The following is a 22,513-nucleotide window of genomic DNA, read 5'->3' on the forward strand; positions in this document are numbered from 1 at the left end:
TATATATATATATGTATGTATATATACAACAATTCGAACACCAATTCCCTTCCTTTTCAATTTTCTGTTTCTGGGTTTTTGTTTGTAGACTTGAAAAGCTTTATGGTGGGAAGGCCTATGTCGGCCTTCGGATACCCGATGCTGACACCGGCACTCGACAAAACATCGATCTGGTTCTCCTCACCAAAGGGTATGCAAATTTCTTTCCCAAAATTATAAATTATAAATAAAAACCTCATCTTTATGTTCTCAACAGTGCTCACAAAATTCAACTTCACTGCCAGTAATTCCAACTTCACTATCCAAAATATAAACAGAAATGGTGGTCGCTCATTATTGTCTTGAAAATTTGGGTACTTAGTACTCTGCTCTGCACTTCATTTGTTTATGTGTTAAATTGATTATTTTGATCGTCACATTATGTTTCTTTGATTAAGTTAGATTCATAGGATTGGAAGTAGGTGTATTTGTTGGGAGTTCTTTGATTAAGGCATACTTTGAAAATTGTTGTATTTTTGGTGCAAGAATACTGTTTGATAAAATGTTTCAAAGAGATTTTGTGTTAGAGATAAAGAAACATTTGAGGAAGCAACAAGAAGAGGCAGAGAAAGATCAAAGATGTTGAAAGAAAGAAGAAGTTGAACTAAAAAGGCAATGATTTCTTTTGGTTGCTCTCTTGATATGTTAATATTTGCTATTATGATGTTATTACTAAAGGAATTCTACCCATATCAAAAGTTAATAATAGAGTTATCAATGTGGACACATATATATATATATATAGTGTATTTGTGTTAATTAATATTTGTAACGATTTGTCTGTAAATTTTTTAGTTTGACTGCTTATGATGGTCTGTATTGCTTTTTGAAAGTATATTACTAAGCTTTTAAATAATGCCTTAGAGGTGTTTGAATGAATGATTCACTAAGATATATGTGAATAATTTCTTATCAGTGAGGAAATTGGATTTTTGGCCCTGAATTTTTTCTTAACGTTGATTATTTAAGAGTCCATAATTGTAAGTGGTAGTGTAAGACCCATGTATTTATGCTCTTTAGCTATAAATATATATAAATGGCTTTATGAGTGTTAATGAAGTAAGTTTTAGTTATATATAGTATGATGTGCTTTGTTCCATAATTTTTCAAATATTTATGAAGAAATAGTTACAAAGTCAAATTGGACCAGTGAGTTAAATGATTTCAAGGAAGCATCATAGTATCACTTTTATATAATTAATTTATGATGTTCTGAAAAAATTTCTGACCATAGTTCATTCTTATTATATAATAAATTTCCAAGCTTTTACATTATTTTACAAGTAATTTATATAAAATAAATTAAATGCACTTCTTTATTTTTAACTCCATATTAGCTTTAGATGTCTTGTTTAGTTATTCCTCTTTGAAAGTAAATGGGTTCAATAGAAAGAGATTGTGGGTTCTTTATCATCAGTATATTGACATTACTCTGTCTCGGCATGCTTCCTTCTCGATATTGCTATGAAATTGATAACATAACTTCATCCCAAGCATTAACTCATGAACGCACTCTGATATCTTCTAGCCAAGTTTTCGAGCTAGGCTTTATCATTGTAAATAATTTTGCAAATCAGTACGCGGGGATGTGCCATGCAAAATTAGATATGTAGTATGTTGAGTATTATAACTAAAGTGTGTTATGTACATTACCAATTCCTTACTTTGCTTGCTGTTTCATGGGTTTATACTTCCTCATAATTTGTGTGTATGTCTTAGGCACTGACTCCCACATCAAAATAGCCTTTTTATTGTTACGTTTTTGCTTTTAAGAAACTATTCATCATGTCAAAAAGGAAAACATGCTTTTCCATAATAAGACAGCAAAATATATAAAATTACTATTATTTGACTTTGCGTACATACACAATGGTATATAAATAAATCATATTAAAAGAGAGATGAATCATATTATAAGTATTACGACTGGTTGTGTCATAAAAAACAGAGGAGATCAGATGCGCATATATATTTATATGTGGTCTATGCTTTATTGTACAGGTATATAGCTATGAACTTCAACTGCACAGTTCCTAACATATATCAATATGTCTTTGTATATATGTAAGCAGAGGACTGCAACTTCGAACACAATGGCATGGATTCAGGGTTTTTTTTTGTTATAATTGTATTACTGTAGTTATTGAAATTGCAAACATTATACTTGTTTTTGTTTTGCTAATATATGCTCCAAACACAAGCATTAAAAACAGATTGCTAATTGTGTCATATTGGACTCTTTATTATTAACAGAGGAGATTAGAAAGACAATCATTTATGTGTATAGGAGATGAGATGTGAGGTGTGTTATATATCATGTGTCTAAATATAAATGCTTATTAACATGATGGTATGTTTGTTGTATGTTCTCATCACCAAAAGTCTTGGCCTACATATTCCCATGTCACACATGCTAATATATTATATTAGCACATATGCTCATGTATATTCCCTTTCTCTTTCCAATGAATATTTCTACTCTCTGTTGTGTTGGCTTAAAAATACTTGTCTGAGTGTTCAAAGAAAATTAAATATTACCTTTATCTTTATTTTTTCCATAGTATAATTCATGTCTTACATGTGTATATATATAGATAAGTATTAAAACAGATTGTCATGAAATGATCAGTAAGTCTTGTAAAGCTATAAAATTATATTTGTCTTTTCCAATATCTAAAGTTCTCTGTTTATTTATCATTGTTTTATGACAAATTGATGTGGTTTCAGGGCTGGATTAAATTACTGAAAGAAACGGTGTTGCAATTTTAGAGTGTGGGCAACCTTAAAGGTTCTACCATTATAGGTGAGATTCTATTTCACATTCTTATAAGTATATTGATTAGTGTTATTATTTAACTTTATGTTTTTTATTCTTTAGTTTCAGATATTCTTTAATTATCAACATTTGTTTATTATCAATGCTCTCCAACTAGATGAGATTACATCACTACAGGTTACTCAAAGCATTCATAAGAATTAATCTGTTATTATTGTCATTTTAATTGTCGATGAATAATATTGATTAATGCCCTGTATAGTATGTTGCAATATAATTGAAGGTTTGGGTTGATCATTATGAGTAGTTATGTCTTGGTTCGTGTTTATGCTTGTAGCCTCTATAAAGAAGAGAGAGTGCAAAGCTTGATTCTTCATCGATGAATGTTTACATTGTCTAGTGTGTCATGTTCTGCCAGTCGAATAATCTATGCTCTTTTTATACTCTGTTTGATTAGCTTAATGGTCCATTGATTGTGAAGAAAACATAAAAACTAAATTCTTCTTTTGCTCATTTTGGATATGACATGCTCTCTTTTATGTTAGTAGACTTCCAAATCTTTGAAGTTAGAACCTTCTTTGTTTAATCTATGCAAGTAGGATATGATCTTCTGATCCAAACCAATAGTAATTCAATCTAGAAGTTAGTTGTATCAAACTAGTTTTTTAAGCTGTTGGTCTCGACAAAATTGTTAATTAGTTGTGGTGCTTAAGTATAGATGACTGTTTGATTTTATATGTGTTCCTAGTTATGGTTGTGGTGGTGGTATTGTTTTTGTACCAGTGGCAGTAAGGAGTTATTTAAATATTTATAACTTGATTAGTGCGCATTAATATAATTAGGGGTGTGCATAACATGGTTCTCTTGTTCTGTTTTGATAAATGTTCCTTGCATATATTACTCCATTTTGGTATTGCACTCCAACTGTCTAATTTATTTAACTGAGATACTTGGTGGATCAATTGCATTTTCTATTGGATCGAATAGAAGACTAGTGAGTGGTGGTTCTTTCTATCTATTTCTTTGAAAATCCAACAATGAGTAGCCATCTTCTTTTATATATTTCTTAACTTCTTTTTTTCAATTTATTTTTTCTATATTAATGTTTTTTTTTGTTTCTTTTCAAATGTACATGATTCTCTTTCTCTAAGGTATGGTTTTCCTTAATTTTCATAAGAAAGCATTATTTTTCTTTATATATATATGTAATTTAATTTTTTCTTATTCATATATGGATTTGGGAAATATTATGATTGAGCTTTTTCTTTTTTAAATATAATCAATGAAATTGTTGTTTTGAATCAGTTCTAAGTTCTAACATGATCTTTGTCAACCTCTGAAATTTATTGAGCACTACGTCATACACAAATTTTTAAAGGGATTCATTATACTCTAATTTTAGTCTTACAAGAGATGTGTTATATGTTATTTTCATTATAAATTCTATCTTATGTTGTTTATCCTTGTATAATGCAGATGCTAAAGAAGCTAAGCAAACAATTACGTGGCGGGGATTGGAATTGGAACAACTTAACCACATTATGTTGGGCAATAGGGTCTATATTTGGGTTTGATTATGATTGTGTTGATTCTTTATTGCTTCTCCATAGTTATCTTTAGTTGATATTTATGAAATGGGTTATCTTTATTGATTATAATTGCTTGGGTTATATGTCAACCTTTAGAGTGTTGATCAATCTAATCTGTAAAGTGTGTGGAAGGTTTCTATGAGGTAGAAATAAAATTTTGAAGAGAAAGAGAAAGATATCTTGGGGATTATATAATCTTGTAATTAATGATATTTTTCTAATTTACTATAGAGAATGAAACAAAAGTGTACACTGCTCAATGTAATTATTGGTAGATTATTAGCCAAGTTGGACAAAAACGGGGTAGATTGAATATTGAGGAAGATGATGATGGGCAACCAAGGAAGAAGGTTCATCTAGGTGTTCCAGCGACACAATGGATTTCAGTTTACAATGCTCGCCAGCCAATGAAACAGAGGTACATTTTTTGAATGTTATGTTATTTTTTTTACCCTTGAAGTAGTATCATTTGTCATTTCTGTTGATATTACTAGCAATATTTAGCCTATATTTCTTTCTGTTAATTTGTAAATGCTTGGATTGGAACCATATACAGCTTTCTTAATCTCTCTATTTTTCTTTGTTGCCAACCATAAGCAAGAATAAGTGCCCTACCAGCTGTCATGTTCTTCTTCTCTGTGCGTCTCTCAAAATCTCATCTATGGTTTTTAGTTTCAGTTTCATATTAATATATATATATATTTGTTGAAATACATGTGTTTATTGTTTGTACTATATTCATTTATATATAAATATATATTATACTGTTGTCAGATATGGCTTTGTACCACTGTTTTTTTTTAATCAATTGTTCTGTATATAGCATGCACTATCTATATTTATATATGTTATATATAAAATTGAAATAGCCTAGGCAATAGAAACTAAGTCCGGCTATATATACATATAAGATATATATATATATATAGATTAGAAAATTTGTTGAAAAGTGGTTGTTGTTCTGATTGTTTTTTTTTGTAACCTTTGATTATGTTTATATGATTAGCTTTAGTGGTAAAACTGCTAAAAAGTATCATGTAGTATATATAATTTTTGTTGTCTAACATAGAAATGTGGTGTAAATCCTACACCCTTAAAGTACAACAAAACAAGAAAGAGTAATCAGCAACACAAGAAAGAGTAATGCAGAAACATAGAATAAAAAATGATAAAACTTTAAAACAAAAAACAACACCAAACACATTACTTGGTTCAACTCAATTAAAAGCCTAAATCCAAGGTAGAATAGCCCCAAAGAATGGCTGATTAGACTTTATTCTTTCTTGAGTATCAAGTACAAAATTACACAAAGGGAGACTTGCTCCATGCACAAACACTCTAAAAAAAATGCTTTAAAAAACAGAACAAAAAAACGCTGAAAAAATTCTCTACTGATTCTCTTAACCCCGAATGAGAGTAGTGAAGACAATATATCTAGGCTTCTATGGTAGCTAATGTACGAACTGTATTACCAAAATTTTGAACTTCTTGGAATAAAATAATTGTCACATCAGCTGTCACTTAAGTGACATATCAAGTCATACAATGAAGAGAAGTGAGCTAGTTTGATTTGATTTCAAGTTTAATGGGTTCGATTTAATCTTCTCCACATTATAATCAATCATGTTGTTGTGGATTTTGTTTATAATCAATCATGTTGTTGTATATGATTTTGCGTTTATACCTCATATATTAGTGTAAAAGAACATATATTCACTTTATGCAGTAGTCTTAGAGCTGATGTGGTTGGGCAACTCATTGTCTAACATATTTTTCAATTTGATTGATTGACAAGCGGTTAAAGCAGAGAGACACCGCTCCGAGCTTGCAAAAGTTGGTGTTGAATTGGAACCTTGGGAAAAACAACTTATTGAGCACAAGGGAAAACTTGAAGTTGCATCTACTGAGAATAAGCTTTTGAGTGAAAAGGTGAGGTTAATAATTTATATTAGGACTTTCAACATCAGTATATTGACACTCTAATAGATAACCATTTGCCTTATAATTTATACTACCAGGGAGCTGCTCGTGCAGCTTTTGAAGATGCGCAAAAGCAGATGGAAGACATATTGGGAGCTATTGAAACAAAATCTGAGAGTATCACAAAAATTCAAAGTGATCTTGAAAGGAGCAAACTCGAAGCATTGGAGGCTCATAAAGTGGAACAAGTTCGTGTTTTAATGATGTACAGGGAGGGGCTCGGCAGGGACAATGGCTGGGTGCGGGGCTGGCTAGTGGGGTTCTCAACTTCACGGCGGTAGCAGGTATTTCTTTCTGTGGTGTTGAACTTTAGTTTGGTGATGTTATGGTCTTAGATTTTCTTGATAGCTCTCTTATTTTATTGTTCATCTGAAAATTCCCTAGCTCTTTCTTGATAGCTCTCTTGTTTTATTGAACTAAAATAGATAATTGCCAAGTTACCACCATGAAATAAATCACTCATTTATTTTATTGTTCAGGGAAATGTTTTTCAAAATAAATGAGGTGTTGCTTTCTATTAGACAATTTTTTCCATTAAGGATTTTTGAAACCATTTCAATAAAAATTGACCCCTAGTCTAGTTCATCATCCATGATTTATGAGTTGCATGGCATTATATGAAAATATTTATTTAAATCTAACGTAGTTCTTGATATCTATTTTTAAACATAGAGTGGATAATGTCTTATTCTGAGTTTGTCTCTTAACAATAGAACTTGTGCACTTGAGAAGCATTTTCTTTTAGCTTCAAATTAATAGAACGAGTAGAGGTAGTTTCTTTTATTTAGCATAGTGATCTCTTCCTGCTTGCTTCAGCTAACAACACTTGAACCAATGATCACTGGATTGCAAGAATCATTGACAAAGTCCATTGGATTGCTTCCTTTTTATGGAGGTGTGGCAGGTACATGATGTTATTATACTTGAACTTGAAGACTTTTCTTTAGAGTTAGTTTATAAAATTAAGGTTGCCGATGTCCTTGCTTTTGCTATAATTTTACTGAAGTCTTCAAAATGAACTGGAGATGCCTGAATCATGATGTATACCATCTAGTTGGTTAGTTAAAGTCGAAATAAGTGTTTCTAGCCACTTGAATCTTATTGTTGCTATCTCACATGCCGAACAGAGAGAAGTAGATACCTGGCACTTCATGTAAACAACCCCTTGGCTGGGTTTACTTCCCAGTGCTGATGGGCAAGTATTACATTCTCAAGATGGTGGAGAAAGTCCAATTCTTAGTCTCTTTAAATCAGTCACTGCTGCAATATTATCTAAGCCAGGGTGCCCAAATCCAACCTCTTTCAGCACCCTATCAAAACAAGTAGAAGCTGCAAGTACAGAGCTGAACATTCAATATTTAGAAAACTCATTGTATGTATATATCATTGATTGAGCTTTCTATATAATTGATTTCTTACTATTAATTAATCAAGATTTGTGTGCATACAGTAGAGAAAAATAGTACTTGTGAAACAATTATATCATCAATGTTTCTTAGTTTATTCTTTATAAAAGAGATTTGATTTCTGTGTTCAATTAAATTGGGTCCTTGACTTGTTTTAGTTTGGAAATACATTATAAAGTTTGATAGAAATTTTTCTTTTTCTGGAAAAGAGAAATCAGAGGGAATTTCCATTGCTTTTGTATTCGCATTTTTGATTGTCCTTGGCTTTGCATTTGTGATTGTCTTTTGTATGTGGTGTCCTCTCTTGGAAATAATTTCCATAACATTTTTCTTGAAGTAATTTGTGATGCTAGATAATAGAAATAAAATATTTATTTGTTTATTTTGCAGATGTGACAAGCGAAATAGAAAATGATACTTAATTTTGAAGGCTTTGTGTTGGGCAGCAATAAAATATTTTGTGCTGAAAGTAGTAACTTTTCAATATGTTGAATATTTAAGACTACTTGAATGCTTAAAGAACATTTTGTTGTTGATGACAGTGTTGAATGTTTTAAACTAATTTGTGGATTGTTAATACAATGTTGAATGTTTTTACTTTTTGTTATTTGAAAATCAAGTTCATTTGATGATGCTAGTATATATTAGAAAGCTAATTTTAATTATATAAATAAAAAATAAAAATATAATAGAATAAATTAGTGTTATATAAATGAATATATAATGAGAATTTAAACTTATCTAAATATTAAAATAATACGAAAAATGTGTTATAATATCTATTACAATAACACTTTTTATAAGAGAAGAGTTTTGTTATGCAAACTTCATTATATAACATAAAAAATGTATTATACTAAAGTGTAGCATAACACAAAAAATGTGTTATACTAAAGTGTAGTATAACACAAATTTATAAGTATTGAAATGTGTTATATAATCGACTATAAATAATATAATTAAACACTTATTTATTTATTAAAATAACACAGAAAGTGTGTTATCGTTGACAGTATAATAACACATCAAAAAGTGTTATGGTATGTTTTGATAACACATTTTTGGTGTTATTAAAAACATTTTTTCTTGTAGTGAAATGAGAATATTTCCATCACTTGGATCATGCATGGATAGAAAGTTAAACTCCAGGGAGCTGAACTGATAACAGCTGCGTGCCCAAATAGTGTGAGAAAACTAGGCGGCAGTCTAGTATCTTACATGAAGCTGCAAGAAGTAAGTTGTCATCTAGCTCATTCACAAGGGAGAGCTTAGAAATTCCTTTATCTAGAAAATCATGATTATCAAAGCTGTTGAGAAGTGTATCCTCGTCATAGTTTCATACCCTAAAAGATAACCAAAGACGAAATGTTACTTGACGTGTAAACTCAAATTAGGGTAAAACAGACTGTTAACAAAACAGTAGTCAAGTACAAGGACTTATACCACATATCTCAAAAAAATAATAGAAAAAGATAAATCCAAAAATGTGCAAATTGTCGTAATACACAATTTCCAAAAAACAAAAAATAAGACATTCATTGCAATGAAAAAAAAGAGAGATACAAAAACACAAGCACATTATAGACAGAGCAGCCAAAAAAAAAAAACATACACTGAATTACATTTCCATAAACAAGCCAACTTTTTAACCCAAAAAAAAAAACTGAACATTTTAAAAATTGAGAAACCAGAAATAATAAGCTATTTTCAGTGGAATATTGGAGGACTTGAATCAATAGACCACTTGGTGCAAACATTACTTCAAAACACAAATTTTCTTATGGTTATTCACTTATACTAAGTGATAAAAAACCATTCAGCAACCACCACAACACACAGCTTCTATAAGTTACAGAAAACATGACCATCTTTTGTCATAAAATTCATTAAATTAATACATTAAAAACGAATTAAATCTTTTAATCCTCAAAGGCAAATATCATCAAACTTGAATTTAATCTTCCAATCCTTGTTTTTTTTTAAATGAAATGTGCTAGATCAGCATACCTGATTCGCTCATTCTCATCTGCAGCAATTACAATAGGCGAGAATGGTTGCAACAAGATTGTTTTTGTACCCATCTCAAATCTTGTATCCCATTGAGCAATTTGAGTATTAGGCTTGCTTACAGCTGACCAACAACACAGAAAAAAACAAAACAAAAACATTACAACCCCAGATAAATCACTATATATTCAAGAAAAAGATTAAATTATAGAACATCAAACAATAAAATAATAACCCACAAGAATACTGGCATTTTTCTATGTGCTCCAAGGAAAACTTTTCTCTTTCCTCTCTTTTAGCTAATATTTCTTCACTATCATCTGCCACTGTGAGAAGTGGCTTTGAAAAGTGCCCACAACTCCAATTATAGATAGTAGATTGAGGAAGAAGACTGCGTTCAGTAGAACCAGAAGATACCCCTGAACCCAGAAGCGGATCAACAAGTCCAGAATCGGGTGAGCTCATTAAATGTGGTCGGAACTCTAACGAGAAAACTCTCCGCATCCCAATTAAATAACTACGTCGAGGAGGGCTAACAGGAGGAGCTCAGAAAGTTAAGGACGCATGGCCTGTTCATAACAATTTATTTAATAAGTAATTATGCAAATATAATAAGAAACCTGTATTCCAACAAATAAGATTGTCCTGGCATATAATTGACAGAAAAAATACCTCCTCCATTCATATCAAGCCATGACAACGATCGGGCCAATCCAAAAGGAGTCGATGCCAAAGGATCTGGCTGAACACTACCACCGGTATGCTTCCAATATGCTGTAGCACTTGAGATGATTGTTGTGACCAAAGGAAAATCTCCCTAGAGCTTCCAGGATGGAAAAGAAATCAAACTTCATTAGCTCAGTTAACAAATTACAATACTGCCCCGGGAGGTGCAGGTTTGTTTGAGTAGCCTCAAGAGTATGAACAAGCTGCCAATATAATGCCTAAAAACCTGGTGCAAATGACTTCTTAGAACTAAACAAGTCAACAAATGAATAGGAAATTTTTGATGATAAACTACATACCAACAGCAACCTCTGCTCTGACTAATGGACTTCCATCTAAAGCTATGCTTAATAGGCTTTTAGTAATACTAATTTCTGCTCTAATTTTTTCATCATTATCACATTCTTCATCTCCTCCAACACCATCTCTACACAAGTTAGAGCCCACATCAAGAAGGGTACCCAATGCAAGAACAGCAGAAGCCCTAACCTGAAAATAGGACACAAGTATTAAGATCAATTTATATGTAGAAATAGAAATACTCCCATCTTTATATATATATAAATATATATATATATAAACAAAAGTATAATAATTGATATATGAAAGGTGAACCTCTGGTTGAGGAGCAGAGAGCAAAGGAGCATATATAGCTAGAGCGTCTCTCATAAACCCATTATTTGAGCCTCAGGAAAATCTTCCCATAGCTTTCACAGACAGAGACAAAGCCACTGAAGAAATAGGGGTTCAGTTTGTGCGTCACTTGGGGTTGAAACTTGAAGGTGCCTCAAGCAAACTTGGATCAAACCTGCTTCAATACAGGCTTCTTGAACATCTAACAAGAGGTGTACAAAGAGAAATAATTTATTTGATTTTAAAGACCTCAACTACATATGTTGCATATTTTTGCTTTAAAGAAACACAATCTCGTTATACCAGCACATTGCAAAAAAAATCATTTAATCATTAGCCTAGCAAGAAGTAAAGTGTTTTCTTTGAAGAAAAAAATAAATTCCCAAATATATGCATCCCAATACCCCAAAGGGTGCAGGTGATTCAGCTTGAAAACTGGAATTGTTTGATATGTTGCTAAGCACTAAAAAATAATCCAATAAATTTTTTGATAGAAACAAACAAGTTAATTATTTTACCTCCAAGGAGTGTTTGGTCATTTGAATTATTTATATTGCAAATCACTTTCAAGTTTTGCTGTGTCCATTATCTTTTCCCAATGTCCACTTTCCATTCAAAACCTAAAAGAAAATATTTTTATGAACAAAGTGTTCAAGGATATATAAGATCACCATTTTGATTTGATACTTTCATGCCTATATAATTTAATTATTTCCACAATGCTACTTGATGTACTAAAAATTAATGAATATCATGACATTGTTCAAACTGTAGATAAGTTGAATGAACTTCATTATAGGAGTTGGCCCTGAATAGAAATTTATATATATATATATATATATATATAAGTTCATGCATTAAAGCATAAAAAATATTATGATCTAGTTCTAAAAACAAAGAATAAAACATATTCTTATTTAGTTGCATATTTAAGTAGGTTAATAAAATACTACTTCATGACCTTTCTAGATATAAATAAATAATTATAGAACAATAAAGAGCCCATAAATCCAAATTACCTCCAAATTCTTGCTCCGACACGCAATGCCATGAAGAGAAACAACCCAACCCATATTCTAGCAAGACCAAATGCATGAGCAGTAGATCGAATGAAGACGGATGAGATCATTCTAGCAAATAGAAAAAAAAATATGGATGAGGGAAAATAGCATACACCAAATGGTTAATAAATTCCCATAAAATTAATAATGGGATCCAACAATAAACTGATAATCAGATATGCCAAGTACGTATAGTATAAGGATCATTAAAACAATGCATACATATAAAGTATATATATATATATTCAACCTTAGATGTATTTCCAAGTTAATGTAAGCTATTGAATGTAATATCAATCTTTTCGTTTCATGGGTATATTGGTAATTTTTCCTATGAGGACTATTTGGTAATTTAATACTCTTGAGGTGTATCTTTGTAATTTTGTGAAATTATGTATTATGTGATTATATGAATATGTATATGTGATATTATATCTATGTAAGGTTGTAATATATGCTTCTACTAGTAAGGGTATTATGGTAATCTAACTTTGGTCAAGGTATTATGGTAAACAAAGATTCCAAAGCAACCACTAAGTAACCAAGTAACACTCAATGAAATAAAATTAAAATAAGTAACACTGCAATGAGAATTTTGAATTAGTAATAAAATCATTAACTTTTATAAAACTTATATGCCACTAAACCATCCCTTCTCGTAAAGTTATTCATATAATATGTAAATATTATTGATTTATTGGAAAAAAAATGCAGACACCATCTCTACATGCACATAAGACTTTTCAATTCCAAGGAACACATAATGCACATCTTTTGTTCTTATGCCAAGGGAACCATGTTATGCACACCCCTAATTATATAAATGCACACTAATCAAGTTATAAATATTTAAATAACTCCTTACTGCCACTGGTACAAAAATAATATCACCACCACAACCATAACTAGGAACACATATAAGATCAAACAGTCATCTATACTTAAGCACCACAACTAATTAACAACTCTGTCGAGACCAACAGCTTAAAAAACTAGTTTGGTACAACTAACTTCTAGAAAATAACAAAGCAAACCCAGATTTGACCAAAGCTAGAAAAGAGTAACTGCAAACCAATAATTTTCTTTTTATAAAAGAACCTACAATCATTCTTTTAAAGATTTTGTCAATATACTACGATTTGAAGTACAAAATACAAAAAAAAAAAAAAAAGGTTCATATAAAAAAGGAGGCTTACTCATACTTCAATCCCTGCCCGGAGTTCTATAGATTAAAGATGATGAAATGGGATAAGGAAACACTGAAAAAAATCATTAACCCACTAAGAGCGACTTAATTTTATTAGTATAACAACACAAAACCAGAACAAAAACCTACAGAGAACTAATTTACTGTAATCAGTAAGTGGAATTTATGGAGAACTTTCCGAGCCCATTACAGAAACCATAACAAACTTCAACCATCAATAGAGAAAAACTCATGAAGCATAAACTAAGATGCTACAGTATTAGTTAACTTATAACTTGAATAAAAAAAATTCAGACAAATAATCACAAACAAATTGATCTTAGATAAAAAGGCTAACACAGAGAGCTTGAGAGAGAGAGAGAGAGAGAGAGAGAGAGAGAGAGAGACAAACGAAAACCAGATTACCTCCTCGCTACTACTTTTTGAAAAATTAGAGAGAAACAATGCACACCTAGGGATTCTCCAAATCAATGTTAATAGAAATAAAGATGAAGAAAATGAGATGAACAATCGGACCCTAAAGAGTTCTTTTAAATATATTAAACTTATTCACTCTTCAAACATTACTATACGCTCTATACTCAAGGGATGATCAGAAAGTCGTTCTCTTCAACAACAAAAGCTAGTTTCTTATTGTTACTAAAATCACTCCCATAAAGAAATAATATAAATCAAGAAAAACAAAAAGAACAAAGAACATAGAGAGAAACTAATTTCAGAGGAAAAATAAAACAAATAAGGTCATTAAATACAAGAATTGAAACTTATCACATTTGAGAGTAAAGGAAACCAGACCTATGCAACTCAGGAGAAAAAGAAAGGGAAAAGACAATTCATACACACGAACTGAGAAATAGGATGAGGATTCATTTGGGCTTGGTCCCTTTGTATTGGAATGAGTGATTCCTAGTTAAGGCAGGGAGAGACAAGATGCGTAGATGAACTCTAGGGAATTAGAAACAAATTAGGGTTTTTCAGAAAAGAGAGATAAAAGAAGAAACAAAGCTCAAAACATAGTAGCAGGAAGAGAAAACAAAAAGTTAAAAAGATAAGCACAATTTTCTTTTGAGTGACCGCCCTGAATGCTTTCAAATATATTATGCATCATACATTAATAAGGAGGCACATTTATTATCGTTGTTAAAATAATAGGCTAAGAGAATAGAATCAAGGGCACTAGTCGCCTCATCTAAAAGCAATATCTTTGGCCTTTTCACAACTGCCCTTGCGATGGCCACTCTCTGCCTTTGCCCTCTAGACAACTGCACTCCTCTTTCTCCCACCACCGTTTGGTAACCCTGTCCTCATCAAGTTTCTTTTTACTCAATCCTCCAACCAATTTAAACTAATCAATTACATAGCATACATGCCAAATGAACAGAGAGAGTAAAACACACCCGGTCTAAACTACTGATGAAGGTGTGGGCATAGGCTAACTCTAATGCAGCCATAATCTCTGTCTTTGATGCAATGTCGGTACATACAAAATAGCAAATCAAACTCATAGAAGCGCTTCAACCATTATCAAATATAACCATTATAAATAAGTAAGCAATCCAATTCACCAACATGCATTACAATAGTCATTATGTATAGTAAGTACGCATGTGACACCATTAATATGTTTATTAGAATTAATATTATTAGCTATAGATCTATCCAATAGATGTAGCGTAAGACTTTAGAATTAATATTATTAGCTATAGATCTATCCAATAGATGTAGTACCATTTCAATTAATGGATGAAGCAATAGAATCAAACCAATTATTAAAAAGATAGAGAATTACTAGAGCATACAAAGATTTTAGCCAATATATTAGAAAACATACAACTTATTCCTAATCATAAACTCTATACACCCTATGTCAACATTGTCACTACTACAAAAAAGGTTTTTTAGGACTAGCATTGCGAGTCCTCTATTTGAGAGCCTTAAAAACTAAGGTTTTTTAGGACTCACAATGCGAGTCCTAAAAAACTGTTTTTAGGACTCGCAATGCGAGTCCTAAAAAATCTGGTTGAGTGCCTTTAATTAAGTTTTTAGGACTTGCAAAGCGAGTCCTAAAAGAATGTTTTTAGGACTCGCAATGCGAGTCCTAAAAAATCTGGTTGAGTGCCTTTAATTAAGTTTTAGGACTCGCATTGCGAGTCCTAAAAAGAGTTTTTAGGACTCCCAATGCGAGTCCTAAAAACTTAATTAAAGGCACTCAACCAGATTTTTTAGGACTCGTATTGCGAGTCCTAAAAACTTAATTAAAGGCACTCAACCAGATTTTTTAGGACTCACGGGTAATTTTTTAGGACTCGCTTTGCATGCCCTTAAAAGTAATTTTTTTAAAAAAAAAATACAGCTACAATTTTAATTTTGATTTAAAAATATATATCCATTTGAGTGTCGAATATGTATCAAAAGAATTTTGAAAAGAGAAAGAAACTAATTTTCTTACGAAAATGGCACTCAAGCACTTGATTTTCTTACGAAAGCGGGTTCCGCGGCCATGCTTAACATAAAGAGAAAGAAACTAAGAAGAAGAAGAAGAAGAAGAAGAAGAAGAAGAAGAAGAAGAAGAGGGCTTCATGAGTAGAGGGGTCGAGAATGCTGGAACTGAGAACCCAGCTGCCGTCGATGCCGTTCACCACCATCACTGCCGTCGTTCACCTGCTGCCGTTCATCTCTTTCAGCCGTTCAGCCTTGGTGTGGTTGATTTACCAGCCGTCGTTCACCTGCTGTGGTTTTGAGTAATAAAATCCCCAAATGTGTAGTTTTTTTTAAGTGTAACCCTATAATTTCGAAATATATGGTTGTTTTTTTAAGTGTTTTACATAAAACATTTAAGGAGTTGCTTTAGGAGTCCTTAATAGTCTTTTAGGACACGCAAGCGAGTCCTAAAAAAAGTGTTAAGGACTCCCAAAGCAAGTCCTTAAAATTATTAAGTAAGATACTAATGTTTTAGCCCAGATTTTTTTAGGACTCGCATATTCTTTTAGGACACTCATTGCGAGTCCTAAAAGAGTATTAAGGACTCCCAAAGCAAGTCCTTAAAATTATTAAGTAAAACACTTATTTTTATAGTCCAGATTTTTTTAGGATTCGCATTTTCTTTTAGGACACTTATTGCGAGTCCTAAATTGTATTTTTTCAGGACTCTCAATGAGTGTCCTAAAAACTCCATAAATATTTTTAAGGACTTGCATTTAGGTGCGTGTCCTAAAAAAGTGTCCCATAAAGGGTATTTTGTAGTAGTGTGTGTTAGAGAAAAACAAATTATATTGGACAAAGAAGTAAAAAAACTAGTGAGACTAGTAGGCAATAAAACAATTTGCAAGGACAGGTGATAAATGACTGAGACCAGTACAGCTTGGCAAAGACCAAACTTGTGAGACACACACACACACAAATGACCGAGACCTATACATCTTGGCAAAGACCAAACTTGTTATACACGCACATACACACACATATGAAAATATGTTAGTTTGTCTCTTATTCAATCTGCAAATATTAGTCCACACAAATATGTAAATATGTTAGTTTTTCTCATATTCAGAGGACCATGTTGTCTCTTAGTCGAGCATCAAATATGTATGTGTTAGATATCAGATTAAGCAAAAAGAAGAATCTATAGTACCATGTTGACTATATCCCGAGGACTTCCTAGGAGTTGCAGCACCAATTCTCATAGACCTCCTGGAATAATAAACACCGTTCATTTCTGTCATTTCCTGAGTCCTTTCACTATCATCTCCAAACCTTACAAAACCATAACCCTTTGATCGGCCGGTATTGGCATCAAAGACAACTTTTGCAGCTTTAACAAATGGATATTTACTGGCAAAAGTTTTATGCAATATTCTATTTGTACCATAATTATAAAGTACCTAAACCAATTTATTGAAAAGTAATTCAAGGAATAAATCTCAAATTCAAATTCAAACTTTTTAGGCAAATAACATTCTAGAGAATCCCAACACAGTAATATGATTCAAAGAAGAAGAAAATCAGATCTAAACATTTATTTTAATAAAGATAAATCTAATTAATATATACATATATCAAACTACCTCTCTCCCTTTCTTCTTGACCATTTCTCTGCAATTTAACCAACCCTCAAACTTCAACCTAGCTCTAAGCTTCAAACCCAGCCCCGTTTCCAGCCTGGCATCGTCGACCACACCACATCCCCGTCGCCAGCCACACATTGTTGAGCATGTCGAGCCTCCGCATCGCCAAGTCCCCAGAAGCCTCTGTCAGTACACCTGCACAAGAAAGGGGTCTGTGAGAGCAAGGAAGAAAGAGATGAGAGTTGTGAGAGAGTGCGACTGAGGGAATTGGGAGAATGATAGAATTTTTTCATCTGATGTGAGAGAAAGAATTGAGAGAGAATGAGAAATTTTTGGCGCTCTAGGTTATAGAGCATAACATTACAGAGCAAAATTTCGAAACAAAATCTGGAATAAGATACTTTGAAAATTTTGAAAGCCCCATTTTTCTTGTTTCCTTCATTTTAAAATTTACTTTACCGCTTTCTAACTTTTGAGCTTACCTATTATAATACTTTTCCAATTAGCAGGTATTTGGTGTAATGTGTGTGAATATGTAGGTAGGGAACAGGGTTAATTCCCCATTGTATAAAAAAAAGTCCATAAAATAGGAAATGAAAAATAAAAATGATACTTGATACATATAGTATGAAATAGTATAGAGTATTAACTAATTATTTATTTAATTATTTTAATCAAGTGAACTTAATTATATTAAAAATTTTTAAAGAAAAAATAACTAAAATATATTACACTCTTACTACCTCACTCTTTTTTTTTAATAAAAAAGAATAAAATATGTTATTAACTTAATCAAATTCATAATTCAGCTTTTAAATAGTTTTGATAGATAGATTATAGATAAATAGCCTTTTTTCAGTGTTAATGGTTCTGATATTTAGCTCTAATTTATTTGTTCATTATTATAAGTTAAATCATTGTTGATACTGTTCCAATATGAGAGGCCCGCGTTAGTGATTTGGTATTTTCAAATTAGATACGAGTCATAAATTTGTTTTGTTGGCTTGTGAGCATTACAAGGAGACATGACATTGATTATGTGCCTTGGTTTGATGGTTTAACTAATTGATTTGCAGCCAGAACTCCATGCAAACACATGATTATATATACATAAACTAGCATATTATATTATTATTAATTAATGTCCCATGAAATGAAATGATTGATTGTTACTCCTTAAGTCAACATTAAGGGATAGCCATCTCACATGGTGTGTGATAATGCATGATTTGTTTCTCCACCAAAATAACAATTATATATCTTGCTAGGTAGTGGGAAAATCTCTTATCTTGCAATTAATTATTATGATATAAATCAGTAAAAGCAGTGATAGTACTACTGAAAATGGTTTATACTGGTACTTCCCATACTCCATCATATCCCCCATGACATATTTCCAAAAGAGAAGAAAAAAGAGAAAGACAAACAAACATTCCAAACTGTACACGCATATACAGTGAAAACATAAAAAATAAAGGTACTCTCCACAGAAAGAAACAAATGAAAGATGATCAGAATAAATTTAAAACAAAAAAGAAGCGAAAATCAAGAAAAAATTTCCTTCTCGATCTCTCACCAGCTTCTTAAACAGAATTAATAACTAAGATGACAAATTAAACAATCATCAAACTAGCTAAGCTAGCTAGTTATAATATAAATATATATAGATAATTAACATATATCGATCATATATTTTTTTTACAACAATTTTTAATCACTATATATATATATGATTATATATTGGAAATTGGTGCTGATGATATTGACCCTCTCTTGATGCTATCCATGTTGGTAGTTTCATAAACTGGTAGACCACTGGAATAGCAACCCAAGTCATAGTTTTGCAACTCAAAAAGATCAGAGCTGGAGTCACTGTCTGCACCATCATCTTCCTCATCGATATCATCATCTTCATCAAATTTTCCCAACACTACTATTTTTTTCTCAGACTGATGAAATTTCTTAAGATCGTGCTGTTTTTGACGATGATGTTCATGAGCCGGTCGGTTACTTACTTTGTCTTTCTGATTAATAGACGACGACAATGCGTTTGATCCCTTAATATTATTCTTGACTACGTTCTCCTTCTGATCATGCTCGAGATGAGTCGACGATGACAACGACAACAAGTCCTTCACAGCTTGATCATTATCGTTTTGCTGAGCTTTATTGTTGATGCCATTGTTGGCGTTGTTATTGCTGAACTTGCACAAAGTTGAAACTAGTTGCTTGTGATTTTCCGAAAAACTTCTGAAATTCTTGGTGGGAGTTAATTGAGCATGAGGAGGAGGTGTTCTAAAGCCGGAACTAGAAGAGTTATAAGAATAGAAAGAGGAGGCTTTTGAATCTGTCGTCGTTGTGTTAGTACTCGAGCTTCCAAAGTGGCTTATGCTACTCCTTCTCTTCCTTCTTCCTCCTCCGCCGCTTTGATCATCTTGATCGTAATCTTTCATCGACAAAGCACTAGTACCGGTCGTAGATTTCGACTTTATCTTCTTCTTCGACGAGGATTGGTTGAAAAGCGAGTTCAAGAAGCTAGCTAGTCTCCCTCCGGGGGAGCTTGGCTGCTTGTACTTCTTCTCTTTGATTTGCTTCTCCAGCACCCCATGATGATGATGGTGATCGTGATGATCATGGTGATTGTGAAGATTAAGTACGCTTCTTCTAGGCATGTCTAGGCTGATTCTTCCTCCTGAAGATCCTCTAGTACCACTACTACTGCTATTACTCCAATACGCTCTGCTGTGATGATCTTGATCTTTACTACAGATCTTCTGGTTGAATGACGTGGCACCACATGATTCGTTGTATCCGGAGAAGTACCTCGCCGCCTCGAACACGTCAAGCTCGCCGGAATCATTCCTCCGGTGGAATGATTTTTTGAAGAGTTTTTCTGGGTCTGCTGGGTTGAGTGAACCTGCCAAAGACATGGTTGATGATGATAGTTTTCTTTTCTTTTGTTTTTTTTTGAAAATTGAATGTGTAATGTGTGACACTACTCACTTGTTTGAAATATTAAGTCACAAATATATGGGGTGAAGGGTATTTATTGTATGGGAGTAGGAATTAGTTGGATTTGTGAGATGATGATGATTTCGAGGGAGAGAGAGAGAGAGAGAGAGAGAGAGAGATTGTAATAATGGGGGTTTTGAAATGATTGAGAGTAGTGGGAAGCTGGCTTTATAATAATCAATTTATTTAATGTCTATAATATTTAATTATGTATATGATGGGGAAGATTTTGGAGGTTTTTGGCAGGGACCTACTTGATGTTAATATGTGCCTTTTAAGTTATATACATCAAGAGAAGTAGTGGGGTATACATTAATACAAGTGAAACAATGAAAGTTTTTTTTTAATAACTTTTTATTTTATTTTATATATGTTTTATCCTTTCACTCATATGAATGCTGTGACAACCAGAGGTTTATGTTGGGGATGGTGCATGGGGGCACAAGATAGATTGTGCTTTTCCTTGGATTCTAGGGCTTCTAGTTTGTATTGATGGAAAATTTTGTTAGCTCTCAAGTGGATGTTGGCCATGTTCTATGGCCTATATATGAGAGGCTATATATATGGACATCTACTAGTAGCTCACACTTATATGTATTATATCATTGAATATATGTGGTGGATATTAGATATCCAAAATCTTCTTTTTTTTTTTTTTTCATTTTTATTATAATTTCTTTTTGGGGTGCGGGGTAAGGAGAAAAAAAGGATGAGGATACTTTAATAAGCTTGAAAATCACTCTTTAATAGAATAAAAGCTAATTGTTATATATCCCCACTGCAATCAATTACTCGGTTAGATTTAGTGATTTACCATGGCCCAGTAATATTTGGTTGCCTCCTTCTTAGTGGAGCTTCATTTTCATGTGGTAATTATATAAGGTATCTTCAATTAGCAGAATTAGCAACCAAAAGTTGGTAATGTGTGTCCAACTAATTTATATGTCAAATTTGATCGTTACTATATATAACTAGAATTTCTAATACTTGAGAGATAAACATTATAGTTTTTTTTTAAGAAAAATTAATGTTATTTAAACAAAAGAGAAACTACTATATTGGAATTTTTTGTAGCTAGCTGCTATAGCCACGTTATGAAAAGCAGTAATCAAGCAATCAGTAGTTAGAATAATCCAAATGACAAAAGAATAAAGTTAATAATTAACATCAGTTAGTACATATAAACCCAGCTAGTACTATATTGTTACCAAAATATTATTCGTTTCAAAGGACTGAAATAATGAAATGAGTGGATCAACCTGAACTACATTGACAACACAAACTTTTCTCTTTTTTTACTTTGAGAGATCTATCCTTAATTAGTCTTTATCATGCACGCGCTTTCAAACAAACCACACAAGAAAAAAAAATCTGAAGTCCCACCAAGAAAAAAAACTATATTTGAGAATTTCTAAACAATTACTAAATAAACTTAAGTCCCACCAAAAATAAATAGAGCAGTGACCCATGTTAAAGCTTATAAGACTAGACACATATCTAAACACCTTTCTTTTCTTCTTTAGAGACATTGAGGCAGTCAATGTGCTTGGCCCATCAAAAATAGAGTCCCCATTCCTTGTTGTCGGGACAGTGAAATGTGTGGTGTCGCACACCACTCGTGCATTGATAACTGGATTTTGTTTAATCCATTTTCATCACATTTAGATCAATCCCTGTTTAGTACCACGATTTTATTAAATGAGCCTGAGTTTTTGTAACGTTTAATTAGCAGTACTATACATATGTAGCAACGTAATCAAATTGTATTGCTCTAGCTATATATAATGTTGTATGTATTATATATCAGCTGTCACTAGCTGAGATTTTGAAGCCAATAGATGAGTATCTTCTTAGGGTTGATGATGATAGTTGCATAAAGAGGATCTAGGTGTGGTCAATTTTTTCTGCACATTAATCATCATATATTGTGGAAAAACTTTATGGTCCCCTCTCTATTTATGCACTTTGGAACCATAAACACAACTCTCAAGATCAGATCATACTCTTCAAGCT

General features: G+C 32.2%; 1 protein-coding gene, 1 long non-coding RNA gene and 1 pseudogene across 3 annotated transcripts; 1 reads left to right on the forward strand and 2 right to left on the reverse strand.

Moving 5' to 3' along the window:
- The window catches only part of LOC133824718 (regulatory-associated protein of TOR 1-like), a 35,145-nt pseudogene extending 17,519 nt beyond the window's left edge, over positions 1–17,626 (reverse strand).
- Positions 88–2,836, forward strand: LOC133822990 (uncharacterized). 2 transcript variants are annotated; one of them, XR_009888092.1, is made up of 3 exons: positions 88–190; positions 2,041–2,103; positions 2,767–2,836. It is a non-coding gene; the product is annotated as an uncharacterized LOC133822990 (long non-coding RNA). The 2 variants fall into 2 exon arrangements; XR_009888091.1 differs by lacking the exon at positions 2,767–2,836 and having other exon boundaries at positions 2,041–2,323.
- A 1,294-nt stretch (positions 17,627–18,920) lies between the features above and the next one.
- LOC133822991 (protein BIG GRAIN 1-like E) lies at positions 18,921–20,632 on the reverse strand. The gene has a single exon (XM_062255515.1). It carries the CDS (start codon positions 20,416–20,418, stop codon positions 19,222–19,224), a length of 1,197 nt encoding a protein of 398 aa, XP_062111499.1. The 5' UTR covers positions 20,419–20,632; the 3' UTR covers positions 18,921–19,221.
- Positions 20,633–22,513: the final 1,881 nt, after the last annotated feature.

Source organism: Humulus lupulus, chromosome 3 (genome assembly GCF_963169125.1).
Source record: "Humulus lupulus chromosome 3, drHumLupu1.1, whole genome shotgun sequence".
Classification (NCBI taxonomy): domain Eukaryota; kingdom Viridiplantae; phylum Streptophyta; class Magnoliopsida; order Rosales; family Cannabaceae; genus Humulus; species Humulus lupulus.